Source organism: Nilaparvata lugens, chromosome 2, assembly GCF_014356525.2.
Source record: "Nilaparvata lugens isolate BPH chromosome 2, ASM1435652v1, whole genome shotgun sequence".
Taxonomy (NCBI): domain Eukaryota; kingdom Metazoa; phylum Arthropoda; class Insecta; order Hemiptera; family Delphacidae; genus Nilaparvata; species Nilaparvata lugens.
In genome coordinates, this window is record NC_052505.1 from 61,442,412 (window position 1) to 61,467,876 (window position 25,465).

A 25,465-nucleotide genomic window follows, 5' to 3' on the forward strand; every position below is an offset into this window, starting at 1 on the left:
CTTTCTATTGGTGTACGGTCACAAATAATATTTTCCGGAGTATTAGTAATCATTAAATGTTCATTATATAGGTCAAGCTTATGATACAAGGATGAATTTGATAAATTATAGATGCTCCTCCACATAAACATCCAAAGTCTAAAACCAAGGGTAGGCTATATAACACATCTTTCAGTTGAGGGTGAGAAACATGAAGAAGAATTAGGAGACCTTCTCTCTAGAGGTGTTGGTTCTCATAAATCGTCTTTCTTTCTAGGATACTACAGATCATAAATGTCGACAATAATATGAATGACGCCTATGATACTTGAATTGATATCCCCTATGACACAATATAAAGTCGATACAACTTACAACTATGCTGCTATACACACCAAAAAATGTATGGTCATATAACTCGATTGTAGGTCTAATAGATTCGTGTTATTCTTATAATTTCAGGAAATCTTCTCTTTTGTGAAAAATCAGTTCTCTTTTTTCTCATGAATCTTTTCCAATGTCCTAGGGTTTTTCCGGATTGACTATCTGAGTTTCCTTATACTCGTAAAATAAGTACTTCATTTTCTATGAAAACATTATTTGACGTCATATGTTTTTATGTATAATCATGTCGAAGTATCACTTCTCCTACATCGAATATATCAGAGGTACAGAAATAGATATTGTTTCAGGAATAGATACAGATATGAAGTACTACAGAGAGCATATTCGTTGTGAAACGACATAAAGCTGTGTGCAATCGGACGTGACGGTGCGAAACGATATCAAATAGGCTGGAAATGTTTTGTAGGCGCGTGCACCTTTTAGGGGTGGGTGATAGGGAGGGGTTGGTTGTGGGGAGGGGGGGGTTGGGTTGGCGTGAGAAACACCACATGACCAGGCCAAACTCGATTTATCATGACAACTGTTGTCTTTTTCATTATTGTGATCTGTGTGCAAGTGTTAGCGACCCTCTAGACCCAATGATATCTCATTACATTCGGCATCAACCATGGAAGAGTGCCAATTGTGAGGGATCATAGAGGATTGACTGGATCTCAATCATTTTCGTCATTGGTTATCGGAAGAGTGAAGCTCTCAGATACATTTGAATTTGGAATGGCTATGTAGTTCACAATTACCAATCATCAGTGAATGAAGTAGAAATGAACAAAACTATCATATAAATGGAAGATTTTGCTGAAATTGTAATAATAATAGCTACTGCGCCCGAACTGTGATACCTATTTGATATATATAAATCCCTCGAAGACTGCAGTCATTCCATTTACAAGGAAAAAGAGCCTGGAGTCTCTCTCCAGGTTGAAACTTGGATTTACACGGCTTGAAGTATCAAGTACAGTGAAATGTCTAGGGCTGACCATTGACTCAAAGCTGACTTGGAACAATAATTTAAAAAATACACTGCATAAAGCTGAATTGGCGCTTATGACGACCAGAAGATTTGCAGGCTCCATGTGGGGGATGTGGCCTTACATAGCTCTGTGGCTGTACAAGGCAGTAATAAGGGCTCAGGTAACTTATGGATCACTAGTCTGGTGGACAAAGGTGAACCAGGTTGCAGCCACAGCCAACTCACAAGTCTACAAAGGATGCAAACACAGAATAGTCACTGCAGCTTTCACGAGCAGCCCATCAGCAACTCTTGAAGTTGTCTTGGCTTACTGCCATTGAACATTTTCAATATGGCAGAAGCACGGAAATCAGCCAATAAAGTTGCAGGCCAATGGAGAGAAGGCCTGTCTGAAACAGGCCACTGCACAATCGCCGAAGCTGTTGCTCACAGCCCTGTGCTTGAGATGACGTCAGATGTCATGAGCAAGGAGTTGTTTTTTACAAAACCTATCTCTGTTCAATTCTGCTCTAGAGAGGAGTGGAAGTCTGAGGAGGACCCTATCCCAAAAGAGGCAGTCTCATCTGGTACACAGACGATTCTCTCATTGAAGGGAAATCTGGCTACGGGGTGTACAGTGATTCACCTAGAACACAAGTCTATGCAAGTCTGGGACAACACTGGGAGTGCCACAAAACGCTTAGCAGGCTTGCAATGCTCAACTCTGTTCATCTTGGTTGGGTACCTGGCCATGTAGGCATAGGAGGTAATGAGCTTGCTAAGCGGGGCTCTAGTATGCCATTCCTTGGCCCAGAGCCGGGCTGTGGCACAAGTAAAACAACTACCTTGCACACAATAAATAAATGGTCCAGGGTCTTACAACACCAGCAATGGCAGGGTCACCCTGGTCAAGCACTTGGCAAAAGGCTGCTGGCGGACGCAAGCCCTCGCTTCATCAGGTGGCTGGTGAGTCTGGGTAGAGGTCAGGTCAAGCAGGTGATTGCCCTGATAGCTGGACATGGCCACTTCTGGAAACATCTCCACACAATTGGACTCAAAAATGAAAGCCAGATGTGTAGGCTCTGTAATCAGTCTGAAGAGACTGCTAAGCATATCATACTGGATTGCAAAAGTCTTGGAGCTAGAAGAAGGGCTCTGTTTGGCTGCAAGCAACCAGGTGAGGAATGGGATGTTGGTATAGGGAAGAAACTCCTGGACCTTGTAAAGGACACGGAAGTTGGTTTGCCTAACTAACATACTTCTGGGACACACAATAAGCTTCGGTTGACGTGTGAGGTTCTTCGAACCTTTGAGTCTTTGAATCCGTCCCCTCAAAACATAAATATAAACATAATCATACCTATTCGATTGAAAATTTGCAATGATCATTAATTTAAAAAGAAGAATGATCATTGGATAGCAAAGACAATAAACAAAGACACGATCACCTTCATAAATCTTATGAAAAAATTGGAAGCAATGGATGATATGTTTAATGAATGTTTGAAATTAATTCTGTCTAATGATTTCTTGTGAAAAGAGCTTGATTGAAGCAGTCGTAGCTCAATCTAGAATACAACAGACACGTTTTCGAACCGGATGATTCGTTGTTTACAATACATTAAATAACTCGGTTATCCTTCATTCTCAACTGCTGCAGGTGAGGAAGGGATTAGAGGCAATTTAAGAGTGAGAAGGGGTTGTATGATGAGTGAGGGGAGGTGGTTCCTGTTATGACGTCACTGGCACACGACGCTAGCGCCTCATCTAATCAATTTAGCATGCAATTTGAGCGGCTGGCTATTAATCAAAGTTTTAATTAAACGTTTATTATGGGGCACTAATGAACCGATGCCAGCACATCACCACCACCTCACACCTTGGCAACCAGCGCAGCACTCAACACTCAACAGTCAATCTGCTTCTCAATTATCACTCTCTCACTGTCTCACCCTGAATCTCCTCCCTTCACTCTTCCGCCCAAACACTCCCTCTGTCCCACTCTCTCTCATGCTTTCCCACTCTCACTCTCTATAATATCGTCTGCCACTTGCCCGCCTATTCTCTCACAAACTATATCTTCTTCATTCTTTGCCGCTAGGACTCTCCTCTCACTGGATCTCTTCATTCTTATCAATATATTTTCTTCATTTCTGAACATAGGGGTCATTCTCAGAGAATTCTATCCTGTTTCGCAGAGTGATGATCCTCTATTGAAGCCACTACTCTATAAAGTAGAGTACTCTTTGCTAGAGTACTGGATACTATACCATATTCTATAATATTTACTACTTCTACTGTTGAACAGAGAACTACTCTATGTTTGGGAAGAAGGATAGCCTATTTCCAAGGATGGAAGGCTGTCTGTTGAAGCTTCGCTAATAGTTCTCTCTGATAAACGCAAATCAATATGGAAAATAAACAGGCCTAGTTTTGTCTAGTTCAATCGATCAACAATTCTTAGTTTATATTGAATGAGATCCATTGGGAAGTTAAATGTATTGTCAATATCTTATGACTCGATATAGAAGCCAGCATATTTTATTGTGATCTACAAGAATAGATTAATCTGATCCAATCTCATTTTTGAAAATAATGTTCGAAGACTGGACATCGAACCTATTAAACTCGTCAACTTCGCTAGAGAAAACCAGCTTAGTAAAAATAACATAGAATGAGTAAAAGAGCCGTGATTTACAAAAGATAAGATGCAATTTAATAGAATTATTATGCTTCCGATATGAGGTTCCTATCCATTGTTCATCTCATACTCATTCAACTTGTTCTATATAAAGCAAATGCAATACAACTAACTCAATTTATGTCATGGGCAATGTAGGATATGGAAGAGTAAAGGATATTTCATACTCCACTGGAATGAATGTACTAGAGTCGATCATATACAAATATCTACCCTCTAAATGTAATCTGAAGTGAACAATCTTAGCAGTAATGAAGTAAACATAAAGTTTAAGTAACAATATGAATGAATAGGCTACTACGGAACTGGAATGGAATATCGGAAGCAAATATAGAACTACGGGAGAAGGTCCCTCACCGGGAATAAAATGATTTAGTACAGCAGCGAAGATGCCACTTTACAGTAACAGTTCAGGGAATCAAGAAGCGTGCGTCGAGTTCAGAGAAAATGGGAGTAAAGACGAGGGTGGAGGAGAGAGAGATAAACGAGGTTAGTAACGATGTATTGAAGGCGAGTGTGAATGCTTTTTGCATTGTGAGCGAGTTTTTCAATTGTTGCTCGGCGTAACAAAGTGCTTTTTCGCGGCGCGCGAATTTGAAATTCAAATTTGGCGCGCCGGCTATGATTGAACAATGGCGGCGGCCGGTTGGAAGGGGTCACCACCACCCAATAGCTTGTTAAACCCGATTGAGGTGGCAATTCGATTTCCACTTCCCCCCTTCATTGTCGAAAACCCCCAGGCCTGTCTGTCAGCGAATGATATTTACATACTTATAGTAGTACAAAACTCCACCAGAGGGCTGCACTGCACCCTGATCGCCAGTCGAGAGAGAAAGCCGATATCTGATTGGCTGAGGGGTCGGGAGGGATGCTTCGAGTGTTGGACAAGTGGGTAGTTTGCCAATCTCAGCACACAAAACACTCACAAATAAGATTTGCACGATGAGATATTGAATCGACTGGGTTCTTGTACTTGATTTCCGATAACATCCCGAAACATTCAAAGCATGAGAACGTCACACACACAATAGGCCGAACATCTCTTGCAACAGATATCAGATTAGATGCATGAGAATAACTTCAGAAGTATATAAAGATGTGGAATATGGAGAAGTATAGAAAATACATTTTGGTTCATACTAGGAGATGAAATCTATACAAAGCGATCAAGTATGAGGAGTGACCATTCTATTTTAAGTATAATAAAGTCATAAGAATCAATTTCGAAATCTTCAGCAATCCAAGAAGCATAAAGCAGAGAAGCTTATAAGAATACCAAGGAAGAGGTATAATGATTTCAATTATAAAAACAAAGAAAAAAGCTCATGAAAAGAAGTTTTGAAGTTCTCTACGATTGTCACTCTAATTATAATGTTCTCTAAACTTTTATTATATAGATTGATAACGTTTGAATGGAGATTAAATATAAACTGTCTGAATTGCTTGAATTTGGAACATCAATGTTGTTTATAAGGCATGTGACTGTATCTCACAAGTGTATCTCACAGTGACCGATGAGAAGAGTGAAATATTCAGGTTGAGGCTCAAACTCTCATTCGAAATATAAAATAGAGTTTATACTGTTGAATTTCAAATGGAATAAATTGATTTCACAGTGAATATGTCCTGTATTATAAAAATCAATATGCTCCAATAATTATATTCATGTTTATACTTCCAGTTACTGACGTCCAATAGATTTTTGTCTATAAATATAATATTATAAACAAGATAGGATTGTTGCTTCAGTAATTTTCTGTCATTGAAGACGTATGTCTCCATTAAATACCAAACTTCAATCAGTGAATCGGAGAATCAATAAAAGAGTAGTTTACAATTTTGAAAGCTTATTTTGAAAGATAGATCTATCTAAATGGTTCTAATCTTGCTTAATTAAGAGCAAGATCTAGAACAGTTGTATAATGAAAAATACACAACCACTGACATCTCGATAATAATTAGTAGACAATATTGGACTGCAGCTAATTGAGTTTTTCAATTAACTACAAGTCAGGACACTGTTCGTTAGCAGGGGGTCCTGGAAAAGCGGGGCGATTGGGGGTGAGGGCGAATTGAAGGGGTGAAGTGACCAGAGTTGACACTTGCCTGAAGGTGTTTTCCAAGACGGAACGACCCTCGATAATTTAAAGACGGTCTAACGACAACTTTGCCCCTAATTTGCCCCTAACTAGATAACTCGATTACCAGCTATCCATGATTGGATAACAGCCCAAGTTCAAATCAATTTTCTATGTTGAAAGATTGAACGATTTTTGTTTCATCTAAATTCATGAATTAGTTTCATTCCCCAATGCATTCTGTAGTCTGATTGCACATTCACATTTTATATAAAATGTGGAATTCTGAAATGTGTCGAATTACTAGAATTTGCATTGTGAATAACATTCCAATATGACTTGTGATTTCAATCAATTTTCAAAATTTGTAATGTTCATGTTCAATATTATTGTGTCAATAGCATATCTCTATTATATCATTGTATTATTTATGTTATTGGGATGAAATTTTATTTTACTTTGTAATGGTAATATACATTACAATTTTCTCGTCTGTATAGTTTTGTCTTGTTATCGCTTGTTGCCTGATGTCATCATTTTACAGAGTGAGAACTGGGATATCGATCTCACTACTTGTCTTCTCTCTCACTTTATTATTGAGAGAGAGGTATGCTTATGAGGGGAATTAATTTTGTCCTGTATTTAATTGGCAAGCCTGATTGAGCACTATCCCGGGTTAGCAAGCGTTGCCCGTCTCACTTGGAAAACCTTGGAGCCAGGGGACACCTGCGTATCTCTGTAATTTCATAAATTTTCTTGAAGCAACTGTATTTATGATTGGTTGTTGTTCTACTTCAAGCAAACACAGAGGAGTCTCTAGGTCACCTGTATTTTGATTTTAATTTGAGGCTAGGTCTTAGAATTGTGTTTTGTATCAATGTTAGTTTCTTTGAACTCTCGCTAGAGACACCGAAGTTATTTAGTTTTATTTCATTTCAAACAGCGGTTTACGAGTTGACGACCCACCGCCTTCACAATCGACCAGGAGCCCTCGCATCATTATAAGGACGGCCGCAGTGGATTCTACCAACGGGCTCTGTACTATGAACTCGCAGGGCGTGTCAGGGACGGCAATGAACAGTCAGTATCAAATCAATACAATACCCAGTACGATCAACGGAACAAGGTATGAAAAGATAATTAATTCGTCGTTAAAAGGTGTAAAAAGGGAAAACGAAGTGGAATATGAATTGTTTCAAAAAGGGGAGGGGTTCGCCAATACAGACTCTGTTTGGTGTGATTAGCATTTCTTAAAATGTTCAATCACCCCTGACACAATTCAAGTCTTTTTGGGGTAAAAATAATGAAAGGCGCCTAGGGACTATAAATTAGATGTAAGAGGTTAATTTTCTGTAATGTGAAGAACAGGCTGATCTTGTGAACTTGTTTTGTTTCAGTTCGAATTTTACTAGAGTCCTAATAGTTCCTGTTTGAGTAACTTCCCAACCTTAGATTTTGTTAAATTCCTTGTTCGCTGAATTAATTTATTTTTTGAAGATCTCTGTATAAATCTTCGTTTACCTGATTTCTTAAGGCCTTAAGTTTATTTCTAGTTAGTTGAAATATTTTTTGTAATGTTCACAAAAGTCAGGTCCATCAAAATCATCTCTCTCTCTCTCTCTCTCTCTCTCTCACTCTCTCTCTCTCTTCTCTCTCTCTCTCTCTCTCTCTCTCTCTTTCTCTCTCTCTCTCAACCAAAGAAACGTAACAACTTCAAGTGACATTGTTAACATGAATGTATGAGTAAACTCTGTGACAGTGATTCTTATCAGTTTGAGATTTGTTCCTCCAGCTAACAAACAATGATCAACCTGACCTTTCTGTGCGTACCTTTCAAGAGTAGTGTGCACAGGATTTTTCAAAGAGAAACGAGAATGTTAATTATAAATTATTGAAATGTACATCCCAATAATTCAAGAAAAAAGTATCAAGTGTAATAATCAAAGCACAATAGGTTCGCTCATGAAGTAATCTTTTTGTAGGTATTATCTAGAAATCCCTAGTTGGCTTTGAAAAATTGAATCAAACTGATCCATTTTAAAGAGCACGAATTTTGAATCGAGAAGATTGCCGTTCATGGTTACTACAGTGAGATTCACTTCAAACTGTCAACATCTCCTATGTCCAAGACCAATTCTTCTCATTCAACCAGTGCTGACAGTCCGTAGTGAACTCCCTCATAGTGGATAATTGGGTCGGCTGAAATACACGACTGTCGATATAGATCAGATGACTATAAAACACCTAAAACACACATCTATATATATAGAGTTTTATACTATAAAGTAGCCCCCGAATTATGGCCAAGTGTTGCGTGATTGCCTCCCGAAACTAAAACACTAACAACAACACAAGCTCCAACGCCAATAAATTTCTAAGCTATCACGCGAACAATAATTAATTTAATTATCTGTGCATTCAGCTTTAAAGGCTGCGTTGCCACCTTGTGCATTCTGGAACGCTTTCCCATTATTTTTAGAACAGGCCTGAGAAACTTTCCCAGCTTGCTGCCTGCATTCGTTTTACTTGCTCATTACAGGCTGCTACTCCAGCCTTGTCAGGTGTCTGATGGAACCCTATTTATATATTGAACCTGGCAATTTTTTCTCGATGGTTAGTTTGAAATTGTGCAAACATTGCACACAGCAGCCTGCCTACGTGTTCAATGTTTATAAAGTTCTGATATATTTACAATGACGGCTTGTAGTTGCCTTGACAGTGACGTGAAGGTTTCCCCATCTCATTAAACTGGTGTTCTAATTAAAATGAATCCATAAAAAGTTGATGCAGCAAGCGAATAATTTCAATTCTCTTCTAATTCCGTTGATAATGATAGGAAAAATTGAGAATAGAAAGTTCAATCATTATCTTCCTTATTGACACATTAACATGCAAGGTATTCTCATCGGAATAATGTGTATTCAATTTAAAGTGAAAATGTGAAGATTCAAATGCTACAAATTAATGAATTCGATTGATTTGATAAGTAGGCTACTACTATTCATGAATTATCGATTTATTGAGGATGGAGTCAGAGAAATCGAAGTCTGTTGGATCTCTTTCATAAGAATATTTCTGATGGCTAGAAATGTATTCTCATTGATTTCAATAATGGAACGTCCATCACAACTTATAGCGATTTACGAACATTCTATCAATTCCATTGTAGCAACATGCATTATATGAGAATGAAAATAATACGAAGTGTCATAGCTATAATATTATAATTTGAATGATATCATTACTGAATAGAAGAATCCTGTGATATTCCTTTATTGTAGAAATTTGATCTTCCAATTCAGTTTTAAGCTCCCGATTTATAATACAATACAATTCCACACTAATTCAAAGACACTATCAGAATGATCACAAAATTCAGTCACAGTTTATGAATGTTGTGAGTGTACTCTTATACTATCATGCTAGTGAAAAGAAATACCTAATTGATTCCTGGTAACAAAAACACGAATTATTATGATTGTGATAGTGAGTAGAGCGAATGAAATTAGGGGAGGAGAAAATTGGGTGGGTAAACCATGGAAGGGAAATGCTTGAGAATGGAAATAGTATTTGAACGCTAAACGGAAAATTGGTGGAGTTTATCTTGTGTTAGCAAGCAGGAGAAATAGGAAAGAAAGGAAGCAGAACCCTGCGCACACACACACACTTACACTTTATTACCATCACATTATTGGAGTGTTGTATTTACGCAGGCGTGCTCTCAGACACACACGCGCGCGCACACACCACAATGGCTGGTGCAGGATTTTCAGGGATGCTGTTTTGGGGTGGAGTGGTAGAGGGGGAAGTTCAAGAGAGAAAAGAAAGCAGGCATCATTTTCAGCTGCTTTTCTTACATTTCGTTAGGGGTGAAAAGGAATTTTCCGAGCCGACGCGTTTCTCCATTATACACTCAAGGAAAGAAGAAGAAGCGATGAGTATGGAAGAGGAGGAAAAGGATACCGTCTGCAAGTTTTCCCACACTTAGTGCAATGACTGGGGGGGAGAGGAGGGTGATATGTTGTGGAAGAGGGGGAAGGGGAAGCATGAAGAAACTGCTCTACTCTGATCTGGACAACGATGCTGTTCCCTCACATAAACCATTAGTAACCAATTTTCTGCTTTCGTACAACGTTCAACCCCTTAAACCCTATTTTCACGACGTGAACAACGAATTAACTTACACCGGCATGGAAGCAGTTTGCCCAAAAAAACTCTCTTCTAATTTTCTTTTATTTTCTTCTCACACATCCAGTTAAGACAAATGAATAGTGTTTTCGTTTGTACCATTCACACTTTTCTCATTAGCGCTTCTTATTTCTTCAGTGAACATGAAACAATAAAGTGGGAGTGAACGAAACTAAATTTGTTGAGTTTCAACTTGTAAGGCTGTGGTAATTTACTACTATAGTCATTACTGTGCAAAACTGAACGCTGATGAAGACTATTCGGAAGATTGTAGACGAATTATGGGAAGTTGCATGTTTTAGTAAATAGTAATTTTCAACTATATCACTTGTTGTTTGTGATAATTTCGAGTTGCATCCATAAATAATAAACAGGCCATTAATATAATCCTGCCATCTTGGTTACAGTTCGATTATTTGGGAATCTCGTATAGGTCCTCAGTCGTGAATTATAAATATAGTTCAAAGGTTCGTTTGTGAGACAATGTACGTCTATATTGAAGTGAGCTGAATCTATATTGTTTGAAATTAATCTTATCCTAGGGACAATAGGGACCAGGAAGGCTACTCGAACTCAGTTTATTACGCCGGTGAGAAGGGGTTCGAACGCTGCTAATCGGCAATGTGCCCTTAGTGGTGGTCACTACTGGTGGCTACCAGTGACAGTCAGCATTGTCCCAGTATGCAGGGGGTTTTATGTTTGCCTTGGGGTCCCAGGTCATACCTACCTTCCAGGTAATGAAATTACAACGTCCACTCGACCAGAATCAAGATCAGGATATTCTCATTTAATTGCGTCCGTTGACGATCAATAGAAATTGTTGGCAAATTAGTCGCTGTAATTCAACATAAAAAAAGCTGCGGACTCAGTCACGTGTGGCATGCAACATTTTCATCGGCATAATAATTATTCTATTCGTGGCAGGGGAATTGACGCAGGCTTGTGTGTCATAACAAGGCCTAATGCTCATGCTAATGAATTGCATGCAATACTAGCTGTTAGTCATGCATGTTAGGGTTGCACCGGCTCCTAGTACAAGAACAATTAGATTGAAGTCTTGAGTGCACTGCCATCCAACAGCCAACAGCTCGTGTTCGACGAGCCCACATAAGTCATTAATTAATTTATCATTGAATTAATGCCTAGAGACACATTATATTTATAATTCGGGGTAGTCTCTCTAGCGACACCAATTACATCTTAATTATTAACGAGATGATAATAGAATAATAACCGTTTCCATCTTCCTTCATGTCCAATAATATTCTATTCCAATTTCACATGAATAGTGAACGCACTTCTGGCAATCAACAATAACTGAACTTGATAAACGTTTGTGAATTACATGTGTTTGATATTGTGGAATCTCAGAATTATTGTGATAATAGGAGTATAACAACAATGAATACTATTGTATTGAGGGATTATGGTCCCTATTGTAGAACCTTAATTTGTAGTTTCACAGTGTAGATGCGAATGGTTGAAAGAATAACCAAGAATACAAGTAGATAATTATTTATAATATCCATAAAGATCATAGATAGTCTCTGCATCTTCTGATTTTATGGTGAAGATAAAAGTAGATTAAAGATTGAAAATCATGGAGAGAGATCTTCTCATTCTCTTCTAGTATAGAGAATATAGGTTGCCTCGTTTTTATTATAAGATTTCTCCAGTCCCTCTATTCTTGATACAATTTCAAAAAAAAACTCTGTTTACACTTAGCCTACTTCTCCTATGATTCATTGAACAAATAGATAGCCCAAAACGATGTGTTTCTTTTGCTGATCATGCTACGTCTTATAAATGAGAGATATTCAAGTAGCATTATAGAGAGAAGGCGCATAACTCAAATGAAAAAATTGGATAGTTTTTCTTTATTATTGGCATCAAATGATTGTGCCTCTAGTCTCTCAATTTTTAACGTACCCCCAACGACCATTACACAAGAAAACACCTTGTTATTTCAACGGTGGTCTAAAAGTCTCTCGCCAGCGATAAATTCGAAAATCGTTGACGTTTCCTGACGTCAGCAGTCGGGACATGTCCCCACGAGGTCACACACACAAAGGCAGAGATGAAGAAAGCGGAAAAAAATGATGAGAAAAGACAGAGATGATCGACAGCCAAAGTCAGTCGTTTGATATTTTACTTTTTATATTTGTTGGACATGTGATGCAGTCCGATTAGAGAGAAGGCAAGCCGTGATAGTCACTTGCTAAGTTGAAAAAATAAGCACGAGAAAAGCAGTCAAAAAAAGACAAACATCGTCAATGAAAAAGCTGTTCAAAAACAAAAGACCTGTCTGCTCGTAAAGAATCTCTTTTACTGGCAATTAGTGGTAGGCTTTCGTTTCGGGGAGTTGGCAAGGGTAGAAACGAAGTAAAAAATGGTAGTGACATGATTTTCCCTCTCTCCACCGTCCACCATCATAGATGATCGACCCCTTTTCCCACTCATGTACACGATATCCTCTCTTTCTAATATCAAACAGAAAAAACTACATCGTCCTCTTTTTTTAAACTGTTACATGACAAGTATGTATAAATACGAGTAGGTAGGCATGGCAAGCCTATTATGCAGTGGCTGCCTGCAACCTCAAGCTCCTCTTTCGCCAGTGAGTCTCTCTAATTCCCAAATAAAAATTCATTTTTATTTTTGCCTGTCAAATGTCTGGCGCTGAGTTACGACGCTCTGTGACAGTTGCTTGTAATGGCTAGATCCAATGCTGACGATATTAGCTGACGATACATTACCACTGAATAAGGGGTGGTGGAGTGAGTTGGATTATGATTTTTCCAAGTTCAGAATTGAGCTTGATTTTGTTTCTAGCAAGGGTATAATTTTTCGTTTTCCAGGCCGAGAATTGGTCTTCATTTTCCATCCAGCAGTTATAATACTCTTACAATTTTGAATTGATGCATTCAGTTCAGGCAATAAATTTTAGTTCTATCTTTTTTATCAATTGCTTATTTCCGTAACCCATTTTATTAACTACACTATTGCCTGTTGGTTTTTCTATAAAGCACGATTTCACTGTATTCTATTCTATTTCTGTATTCAATAATATTCATTGTCTTGGTAAATGATTCTGTTTAATTCATTCCACCAGTAATGTACAAGTAATGCCAAAGTCAACGTGCAGCATTATATTGCTAGTAATGAATTATGAAGAAGTCAATCAAGAAATTATATAGGCTATGGAGCATGGAAAGAGTAGAATAAATTCTCAAATAAAGGATAGTCTATCAAATTTTGTCGAAATCGATGAATTAATATAATTATGGTATATATGTAATATATAGTTTAAAAAATGTTTTTAAATATAGTTTAGCTATAACTACTGAAATAGTTCAAATATAATTTATGTAGTTTAGAAGAATCAGAAAACCTGCATAAGTTTGTGGGTTCTATTCTTGAAGATGCAGGTTTTTAAGCTGTGGAGGTACGAAGTTGGACTTATCTTGTCCGCTATGGGAACTATGGGAAGGTTTAATTCACTTCTCAAATATGGATAGAAAAAAACCACTTGAAATAATTTTCCAATTGAATATGAGTAAGTTATAGTATATTCTTTATTCCATACTCCTTGCATATGAATATATTTCATGAGTCGTAGCCAAATGTAAGTATTGTAAGTAATGTAAGGTATTCGTACGAAAAATCACCCGTTTCAGAATCCTATCAATAAAATATAATATAATGATCCAAATGCAATCCCAAAAAATGAAAATCAACATGGAATAGCCATGTTGGGAGAGATACAAGCAGTAAATAACCAACTGTTCTTGTCAAACAAATTCATATATAGGAGAAACCCGTTTTTTATCAATTCCTGAATTATGATAATAAGGGAAAAAGTAGAGAGCATGATAATCTAGTTCACTGGTAGACAGTATATAGAGAGGGAGACTCTCTGTGCTTGATAGACAATATAGAAAGTATGAGAAAGACAGAGGGAGAGAGAGAGAGAATGAGTGATAGAAAGAGAAATATGATTTCCAGTCTTTTTCAAAATTATTCAGGATCATGTTCGTCTATCAGATTCACATTTTTATTCCTAGGACAGTTGCTTCCAGCTATATATAATATTGTTTTTTTATTCTCATCAATTTCCTTCTTTTATATTCTTGCATATGGGAGACTATCCATTGGCTTCATCCAAAATTATTGTCTGTGACACAAATCCCTATTCTGTCGATTCATAAATTCGCTTGTCAATAAAAAGTGTGGTTGGAAAAGAAATGAGAACAGAGAATCAAGCTCATGCGTGCACTTGACTTGTTAGTAAAGAATTATTTTCTTAGTTTATCACCATTTTTTCATTTTTATTCGTAAAGGATTTGATACGCTCAACTATAAATGTCTTGAAAATCTTATTATGGTATTTCCTATATTCAATATTGAATATATACTGCTACAAACGAATCTTCTATTAATATCAGCAATAGTTGAAAGAATAAGAAATTATCTCATTATACAAGAACAAACTTATTTCTTTTTGATCATGTGCAAGTTTACTTTTTTACTAATTGAAATTACTTTCTTTGTTATAAGTTTTTATGTCTACATCCAAAATTCGGTTTCATGCTGGTTTAAGTTTTTTTGATTGTCATCTCCACATCCTTAATCAGATTCTCATTTGAATTTATTGAATGATTTGGACATAGCTGTTGATAGCACTGACCTGTACCCTGACCTCGGGCAAGTTGACCTTCATGGCGAGCTCCTCGCGACTGTACACATCCGGATAGTGCGACTTCTCGAATGCCCTCTCCAACTCGTGCAGCTGATAGGTGGTGAACGTTGTCCGATTACGACGATGCTTCTTCTTATCAGGTGACATGGGACACCTTCCGCCGCCTCCGGGACTACCTCCAGGGTCTCCTCCGCCTCCACCATCTCCTCCACCACCTCCACCACCTCCTATGCCGCTTCCGAATTCATCATCGCTGTCATCACCACCTCCAACACCACCGCCGCCACCAGCCGACGACGTTCGCTTTCGTCGATCGGCATCCGCAACACCCCCCGAAGTCAGCGGGGTGTCACTCGAGTTGCAGCTGTTTTCGCCTGTAACGAAATAGGCAACACAACTTTTATTATTTTTGCACATTTTCATTATAAATTTGTAAAGAAATTGTATTATTAATGCCCGGTTTCATCAACCTAGAAACGGCTGGAGCTGTAAAATAAAGTCGCTTATATAACTTATATATATTCATAAACCTTGATCAAATATAGCCTAGCTATGCTCAATTAGTTCATAGTCAAAATTTGATCACTCGTTCAAACATAAAACTGTTCCGACCTCGGGATTAATCAAAACTCCGTCGCTCAAATCTGAACATGGTCAACTCTTGTAGACTTTTCTGAAGTTGGCCAACATGTTTGCTGGCTTGCTATTGCCTACATTTATAATTTTGATGGATGGAAATTACCGAGCTATTGCAATTATTCGAATGCTAATGGATTAATAATCATTATTATACGAAAATCCAGAGTATAGTAGATATATTAACACCCCATGATTCTCAATATCAGTTTTGATGCGCATATTCAGAGGGTAATAAATTTGCGCTGAATGCCCTTTTCACTTTACCGTCAGGCCGTCAAAAATTCAGATTACTTTACTTTTTTCTGTAATTGCTCTACTGATTTTTCTTCATATTCATTATTTCGGGGCAGGCACCCTGCGCCCCCTTCTTATATACGCCCCTAGCTTAGACGATTTGTATAGTCACACATCTATAATAATTTATAATAATATTTCAAATATGAATTGAATACTCTCGTACAAAGAGATTTACAAATCACCATCAATTTTGACAATTTTTCAATGAACAAAAGAACATTCCAATTCTAATGAGATACATTGAAGCAGCAAGGTTGATCTGAAGATTGAATAATATAGGCCTACTGTGTAATAAAAGAATAAAGCAAATATTTTTCAAAATCTTCCTTTATTTTCTATACTATAATAATTTACTAATTAAAAGATTCCGAGAACGAACCTAATAAATAACTTACTACAACTAAATTCAATCCCACTAAAAACCTTAAAATTTTTCATTTCGTCAAAAACATAACCAACAAACAAGCAAGGAAATTAATCGAACCAGTCTTTTGACCGTGTTCGAATAATTATCGCACGTTCGGCGGCAATCAAACTTGACCATTGGTTTAACCGTGGTTGAACGTTACTGGTGTTGGTGGAACGAAATATCCGCTGATATGATCATCGGATAGATTTTAACTATGTTCAAGTTCAAATGCCTTGACCAAGGTTGGTGAAACCGGGCATTAGTCTTCAAAATTTTCATCCTCAACTTTCCAACAACTTTTGTTCCACTAATTATTAAATTATTTGTGAATGAATCTTTTATTAATTTGTGGGAAACAGAAAAATTCTTGATTTTTTTAACGACTTGTTTGTAAATGATTTTTTATTTCCATCATCTATCAAACAGAGTTATGCGCTGGAAAAGGACAAGTATGATATTGAAATGAGACCACCTTGCTCTGTTCATCAGCTGATCCTATGATTATTATACTACATATTTACCTATACATATATAATCAGCTGATGAAGAGCACAAGGCGCGCATTCGCGGCGTATAAGTTAGTATGCAATTGATTATAACGTCAGTATTGTTGTGATGGTGATATGGTGGATATCCATATTGAATGGAAACGATTTGATAATTTCGAGACGACTGATGGTCTGATAATTTATTAAAACGGGTTTGAGATCTAAGTTTCGGTTGCTACGCCATTATCAATCCCTAGTAAACTGAAAGCTTAATCTTCGAGTTACAGAATATCGAGTGTGGAAGTAGCCCTACGATTGGCCATTGGTTGTCGACCAATCAAGATTCAGCTCTGGCATTGACCGGTACAAGATATGCCTACAGTTTACAAATAAGAATGAATTGTTGAGCTTAACCAGATAGGACAGATGAGTGAAAATGGATGAATATACTATATTGAAATGAGTGAACATGAAAATTTAAAAATTACCCATGGTTAACTGTTATTAAATGCTTGGCTGGAATTGAGACTTATCCATGGTTGGTTCTCAGATCACTGAGGTTATAAATGATACAGGTGGCATTTCATGCTGTACCGGCCAACGAGTCGTCTGAGAGTCAGTGGGTCGGGCAATGTAATTCAATGGAGTCCTGCACACGTTAGTAGTAGGCATAGATTGGCTAACATTTTTCGGTACTTGTACTCGCCGCATTAAAAACATTGCCTGCTGCTTTATACCACTGCCACAAAATTCCGATCTCAAAATAATTTAGTACTCAATTTGTAAAAATTCATCAAGTTTAATATCTATCTACCTGATCCATTGATTGTACAAGCTGAGTTCCATACTGACACAGTCATAAGTAATGTGATTTATTTTCTATGTTTTCAGTCATGTGTCCAATTCATGTCTCATGATTTGTGCTTAAATAATTGATGTTTTATTCTTGGGAGAATGAATTGAATCTTTATCTAATACTAATTATTATCAATTTGTGATTATTTCTAATTGAATAAATTAACAGTTCCTCAATTCCAATGTATGTAAGCTATTTCAGTTAAGTGCATTAGTTTATATCTATTTTTTTGTAAAGCTTTTTTCGCATTTTTTTGGCAAATAAATAAATTCAAATTGAAAAAACCTGAATGTTGGTGTGGGTGTGGTTGGTGCTGAAAGCTGAGGAGATGCTTCCAATGTTGTGATTTGGTATATTTGGAGTTGATACACAAATTTAATTTTCAAATCTGCTTGACGAATACTTAATCAGTTAGGTTGAGCTTTTTCAATAACAGTAATTAGCCTAACTTGAATGAAAATGTAATCCACCAATTTGCTTCAAAACATAAATCATCACTTTTCTGATTACTTATCTATCAGGAGCTAAACATGCTCAATTTTTCGAAATTGGGATCGTCACGAAATTTTTCTGTACTCTGAACAGAAAAGAATGCAATTTGAGTAGCAATTCCCAATTACTGAGTTCTATAATAAGCAATTTTGAGAAATGACTCTGCACTCCATAACTGTAAAATGCTTGATTAAAGAGAAATTAAACGATGAAATCAATATCCAAAGCAAAGTTCATTATCAGATGGAAGCTCATCATCCACCTAAATAACAATTATTATCTGATAAGTCGTTATAAATAAACCGTTTATTGTTTTTGGCCCAACCGAGCCAAGTGCTCTGATGAATAACAAACATTGTTTTTATGCTCGGAGTTAATTAATTTCTCGGAATAATCGTTTCATTTCTGCGTTCCGAATTGATGTTGATTACATTTGATTCTCAATCAACAAAGTATCTACTGGCCTTGTGTGGAAGTGTCGTTATTTGATGATAACAGAGCGTTGAAATATTGTTAATAGAAAATAAACATCATCTACCTGGCGGGGGAAAATGTTGGAGACAATCATAATATGGTTGGAAATAAATGAATAAACATCCCGAGTTGATAGCTATTGCTTTTTAGTGATTATTGAGATGATAATCAAACATTGCTATGAACGAAATGTAATTCCCTGATTTAATTCTAATCAATTATTGACATACTTTTTGAAAATATCTTTTCAGCATTGTGATCTTTCCCAAATAATACCTTAAATAAACCTGTCTTCAAACTGAAACTATTAGTAAGATTGTCAATAAATATTGGAATATTTGCAGTTTAAATGAAGTTTTTCTCTGAGGAATAGCCAATGATATTTTCTCAGAATAAATAAGTTTCTATTGAAAAATACTAGTAAGTTGAAGTAACTCACATTAATATTCTAATTCCATAATTTGACACAATTTTCCTATCGATTGATCATTTACATTACTTTGATAATGGAAGAAAAATGTGCGATGACTAACACCATAGAGAAAAGATAGTATAGCTTTTCTTTCATAACTTAGCATTCTTTTCTCTATGCCAAAACCGAGTTACTGTATTTCTTTGACACTTGCTTGCAGCTTTGGTGGTGATTTTAGAAAATTGGAAAAATATTGTCATCACCAAGATGAGAAACTGTACTCTAATTGAGTGGAACTTCTCAATCGAAATACATTGTATTCACCAATCTACCTAGAATGTATTCTAGGTACCTATGTATTCACCACTTATTTCGTGGTTGGTGATTTCATTGGTGATTCGTGATTTGGTATTCACCAAGTCTGATATTACATCAAATTGAGATGGATCGATAAAAGACATAAGAAATTAAACCAACATGAAAGTACTCAACACGATAAATAGAACCGAGTGCCTCACAGTAATTAGCATTGATTTAGAAAATGTATAGGCCTACTCAATGAGTCGTAAAAGAAATAGTAAGTTTAATGAAAGAAACCTAATCAGCCTGATAAAATGCCACGTGGCACCTGATAAGCAATGAACAATCAATGTTTGGCAACGCCGTTTAAGGGTTATATTAATTGTGAAGTTCTACCTCCACCCACCCACTCTATAGAACGAAAATATATGTGAAGAACATATATGTATAGTGGATCACCACGCAATCCAAGGATAAAAGCTGACGTGACTTGGCCCGTGCATGTACGGGTGGGTGCATGTGCGAAGGCGCACACTGATGTGTGCCAAGTCAGCTGGAAAAACATAAATTAATTCATGCTGGAGACAGTCAATAGGTTACCATAATCAAGAATGATCGCAAAACTTAGTCCAATAACTACTATCGACTTTCACTCTCACACAGTACATTACCATACTGTATTTTCCAAAAAAATTGAAACTTTTCCTCTATGCCATCATATATTTCAAGGCACTAGGCATCATCTTCAACAAGAGAAGGGAATGTAACTAGATACAGACTCAATACTATAGAAAATACTGAAATATGTAGATCTAATATAGCATGATCAAAAATAGATCTCAAATAGCAATTGGGGTACAGACTCAATACTATAGACAATTCTGAAATATGAAGATCTAAAAAGCATCATGGATCAACTTCCTTTACAACCAAATCCAATACAAACTCATACCTTAATCGCTTCATAGGGATTTGAAGAGAGAATGCTGTTATTGTATACTGGAAATGAGTTGAGAACGGAGTGACCAAACGAAAGACGATAATTCATACTAATCAGACCTTCGTGCAAACAACACCAAAAACAGAAAACACAACTAGAGCAAATCACAGGAAGAATACGATAAATCCTGACAAGAAAATCAAGTGCATGTCATTTGTGAGCTGTGGTACTTCATTCGAAAATTGATACACTAGACCCTTTCGATCATTAAGATTGAATGACCCTTCAGGTCATTTGAGCTGAGAAAAGTGACAACCTAGGGCCCTTTTATGACACCAACTTATAAAGGCCTTATTTATTACACCACTGTCCTTGAGCTATAGTTATCACACCTAACGATAAAAATGCAGTTACGTTTTCTGCTAGAAATGAACAAAGAGTGATTGCTAGTTGAGAAAAAAGAGTAGGGAGAACACAAGAGAAAAAATGTTGCTTCATTCAAACAAACTACTTCCTGTTGCGGATGATAAGATCAAATGATGGAGAATAGAAGGTAGAGATTAGAAGATGGACGATAAGACTTATGTTCTTAGTATAGAAAAAGTTGAATGAGAAAATTGTAAGAGATAAAGTGAAAATAAGATAGAAATGTTTTAATGATAAGTGAAATGCGTTGGTGAAGGAAGAGAGGTGAAAGAGGAAAGGAGAAAGTAAGTAGAATGATTTCAGTAGAGAAATAGGACAGAAATGAGTGAGGTTTATGAATAGGAAAAGAAGATGTATAATACTGGGAATATTGTCAGAGAGACATCTCAGAGATGATGAAAGGAATGTTACAAAGAAAGAGAAGGATGATAATATACAATAAACAATTGGAATAGATTGGAGGGAATAAGTTATAGGAAACAGTTTCAAGAAAATAATACAAATAACTATAACAACATAATATATTATAATGTAATGTGATGTAATGCATTATAAATATAATATATATATATATATATATTATATATATATATATATATTTTTGTTATTAATTCGTACTAGGCTTGAACGATGTAACAATCTCAGGAATTCAATACTCTAGTATATTGACTTCATATTGAACTTTATTCTGACTTTTTGATAAATTAATGAATCAATATCGGGGCACCGGGCTTCGCTCGTTATTTATTCCTGAACTATTGATAAACAGAACACAATTCTTTAAAATGATTGGGGAAGTACTAACAGGCACAGCCAAAAACTGTTTCTTCCCCGAATTATACACTATAAATAGTCCAGAAAGTCGTTTATGTTCCATTCACTTGAATTCAGGTTCAATCATCAGTTCAAACATTTGAAAACAAAAAAGTTCTAATTTAGATTATTTACAAACCAAATTGAATAACAAAATAACACTCACCAATCACTTAAAATTGTCAAAAATAATGATTAACTTTGAAAATTATGATATACTCTAGTTTAGAATGATTATCATTTCATTTCAACAAATCAGATTATTTTGATCAAGTTGATTAAAATTTCTAGATAATATTTCTTGCTGATTGATTACACAGCTGGAAATAATTCTGTTTCTCTCCCACAGCACACGCATTTTCTGTCTCGACAGACGACGAAATTATCATCTGCTTTTCCAAGGATGAATAATTATTATCCTTTTCATGTCCTTCAGCAAGTTTTCCCAGGGATGAGACCTAGTGCAATCGAATTTTTATATCATAAACCTACTATGTTCCAAATTCCATGAAAATCGTTAGAGCCGTTTTCCCAGATCCGTTGGACATAAATAACCATATTATATAAATACTAATGTTCATTGTCATAACCTCATTCTTCATATTCTCTTGAAAAAAAACTTCTAGTTTTACAATACAATATTCTACTAGACATAAGGTAGTACTATCTCCATCATTCACTTTCATTTTTTATTCAAAAATATTAATAACTTTTGTAAAAATTCCGACTGTAAGCTCTTTTGTTAGAATATTTCATGGTTTAAGTTAATTTATTTTTAATTGATTGCATAAAATAAATTATACAAATGGACTTTGATGGCAACTCCCAAAATATAATTTTTCTCGGGAGTGTCTTCTCAATAGAATAATTATTTCTAGTAGTAATGTTGTGTTTGTAATGAATGCTTATTGAGAAATAAAATTATTATTATTATATATAAATACAGAAATTGTTCGCTTAATATAATACGATTTTCTCCATAAATGGACTATTACAAGAAATCGAGTTAGAGCAATATACTCTTCAAGCACAGACTACAATAATGAAGTGTTGAAGGAAAATTTAACAAAAAGGCTGCACAATCGTTTGAGAAAACAAAGTAGCAAGAAATAATAGCAGTGGTAGAAAAAAGTGAGCCCTGCAAAAGTTGCCTGAGAGTTGTCTCAGTAATCAAGAAGCTAATGAATGAGACGTCAACCAGTTGGAAATAAGTAGTGGGCCTCCTCCACGGTTCGCCTCCACCTGCGACTGTGACGAGTGTTGATAGTCAGTCAGTCAGTCGGCGAGTCGAGTCCCACATCTACACGCTACTCGCTCATTAGCTCGCGTGATCTTTTAATGAAGTTACTTATTATACCAAACAACAACAGCAACTACTGGTATGAAAAACATTTTGTTTGTTCAGCAGTAGCAGAAAATGGGCCCCTTTCCACTCAAAAATACTGCGACGCTTAATTGACTAAGTGATATATAGTTGGTCACGCACCTGCGTGTTATACTATCTCTCTCTCCGACTTTCATTCTCCCTCACTCTATTTTTCTACCCCTCTCCCGTTCGTGAAAACTTGACATTGATGTATCACGTCGCTCGGCTCGGCTGGGCTCTACGCTTTACGCGTTCACTTATTAGATGTGCATGAAGTTGTGATTTTTTGCACGATACGGTTTTTTAGAACGAACAGGTCTCTGCACTGAATTAGGGAAGTGTCTTGAAAAAAATTTGGGGTTTGTTACCTGAAAATGTAATGTAATGCCAAAAAGTTGATTTTCTTAGTTATAATTTTTATTGAGCATAGAAGGGTGGTTTATGCACTAGTTCTAGGAAATATCTTGCGGAGATTTTGGGCTTGAGCTTTGAAAATGTTGGAATCCTGTAATACAGAAACAGTAGAATTTCATGAGACTAGGATTTCTGTGATACAAGAATGAGTCGCCAACATACTATACATCATTTAGAAAAATATGATGCTGCAGTAGATGTATGTGAGACTATAGTAACAGAGATAAGATCTATGAGTATACTAACTTCTCTCTGAGAGTATTGTCTAGTGGCCACCAACTTCAAAACACAACAATGGACCAAGACCACTTATCAAACATCCGATATGAGAACTTCTCCATAGACCCTATACTAAACAAAAGATACCGCTAAATAAGAGAAGTGTCAGTAATTTCAAAAAACATTCCGAGATGAAAAACTTGAATATTGGCCGTCATCAACACCATCATCATCATCATCATCATCATCATCATCCTCACCATCATCCTCACAATCATCATCATCATTATCATCTGCAGAGCTCTGCCTGTTCTTTTTCATGGCAAATTGCATAAGATTCTCAATGAAATTATTTTGTATTGCAAGAAGGAAAAAAATTTGATATGATTTTAATCAGCAGTAGAAAAATCATCATCAATTCTATTAAAATCAAACACTGCATATCATTCGCGACGTCATGATTAATGAGTACGAATTAACAAAATCATTTATGAGATTAGTGAAGCTGTTGTTGAGAGAGAGAGAGAGAGAGAGAGAGAGAAAAGGATGAGGATGAATTATTGAGAATGAGAGCTGACAGCGATCAAGAAGGCGGTGGTTAGCAATCATCACAATATTGGCGGCCGGTTGATTCACTTAACAAAGTTATTTTCGTGTGTTTGAAATGGAGGAATGCCCGTCTAATTGGCATCTGACAGCTACATAGCGGGGCGTGGTCCACACTCACATGCTTTTAACTTGTGAGCCTCTGTCAGAATCGTTTATCTTAAAAGCATCAATACCGGATTGTGTGTGTGTGTGTGTGTGTGTGTGTGTGTGTGTGTGTGTGTGTATGTCGTCTCTCACTCACTCCTTAGCATTTACTGCTTTGTAACAGGCATACAATTGTATAATAATTATGTTGGATAAGTGCTATCAGATTTGATGTTATCTGATTAGGTGGCAAGTTATTAGGTAATGCCACTCAACTTTAAACCCATATGGTCGATCGGCAAAGCTTTATCAGCTGTCCTCTTATTCATAATTCTTTCTCTTCTATTACATTTTCTGCTTCTTCTTCTTCTTCTTCTCCAACATCCCTCTTATTCTTCTTCTTCTCCTCCTACCTTCACCTCATACTTTTCTACTTCTACTTCTTCTTCTTCTTCTTCTTCTCCAATTTTTCTTTTTTCTACTTCTTCTTTTCTCTTTATCTATACTTCTCTTTATTCTTCCTTTTCCTTCAATATCCTCCTACCCTATATTTCAGTCTTCACTCTTCTCTTATTGGACCCGTCTCCGCCCAACTCTCCTAATTCACGAATTGATCGTTCGGTAATTTCTGATCCATTAACGTTCAATTAAAGAGTGAAATTCGATTATCTCCATCTGATTTCCCCAGTCGATTCTGTTTGTAATAGGATTGGAGTTGATGGGGAAAACAAGCAGTGTTTTCTAATAAATTGCTACAGGAAACAGGTTTCCAAGTTGCAGATGATTGATTATCGAATAATAATAGCAATTTTATCATGTTTAACTATAATTTATATCAATCCAGTCCTGCTAATATAACAGGATGCTTCTTTGTATATTTCCATTTTCAATTGGAGCCTGGTTTGAATGCATCTTGGAACTTTTGAAAATTTCTATTGGAGAGCTAAACAATAATAGTTGTAGTATGATGAGTTGTACGTGATATATGTTAGTGAAACACAATGAAATATACGTTTATGATGTTATAATACTAGGTGACCGCCCCTTTGGGTTGGAGAACACCCTCATAAACTAATTACTCGTATTGTAATTTTTGAAACCCAAAATTTTTAACTATACACAGTTGGTGAAAATTATGGAAAAAGCAAAATATTTCTTCTACAAGATAAATTATTTGGCAGTGGGTCTCATTTGGGATCCTATTTGAATCGAAGAATCACTCTTTTAA

At 36.3% G+C, this 25,465-nt stretch overlaps 1 protein-coding gene across 1 annotated transcript in view; it reads right to left on the reverse strand.

Annotated features, from left to right (window-relative positions):
* The window catches only part of LOC111043946 (retinal homeobox protein Rx1), a 54,872-nt gene that overhangs the window by 23,083 nt on the left and 6,324 nt on the right, over positions 1-25,465 (reverse strand). The window contains exon 2 of the mRNA XM_039420140.1: positions 14,988-15,373. Within this exon, the coding sequence (XP_039276074.1) occupies positions 14,988-15,373 (386 nt within the window). The remainder of the gene's footprint in view (positions 1-14,987; positions 15,374-25,465) is intronic.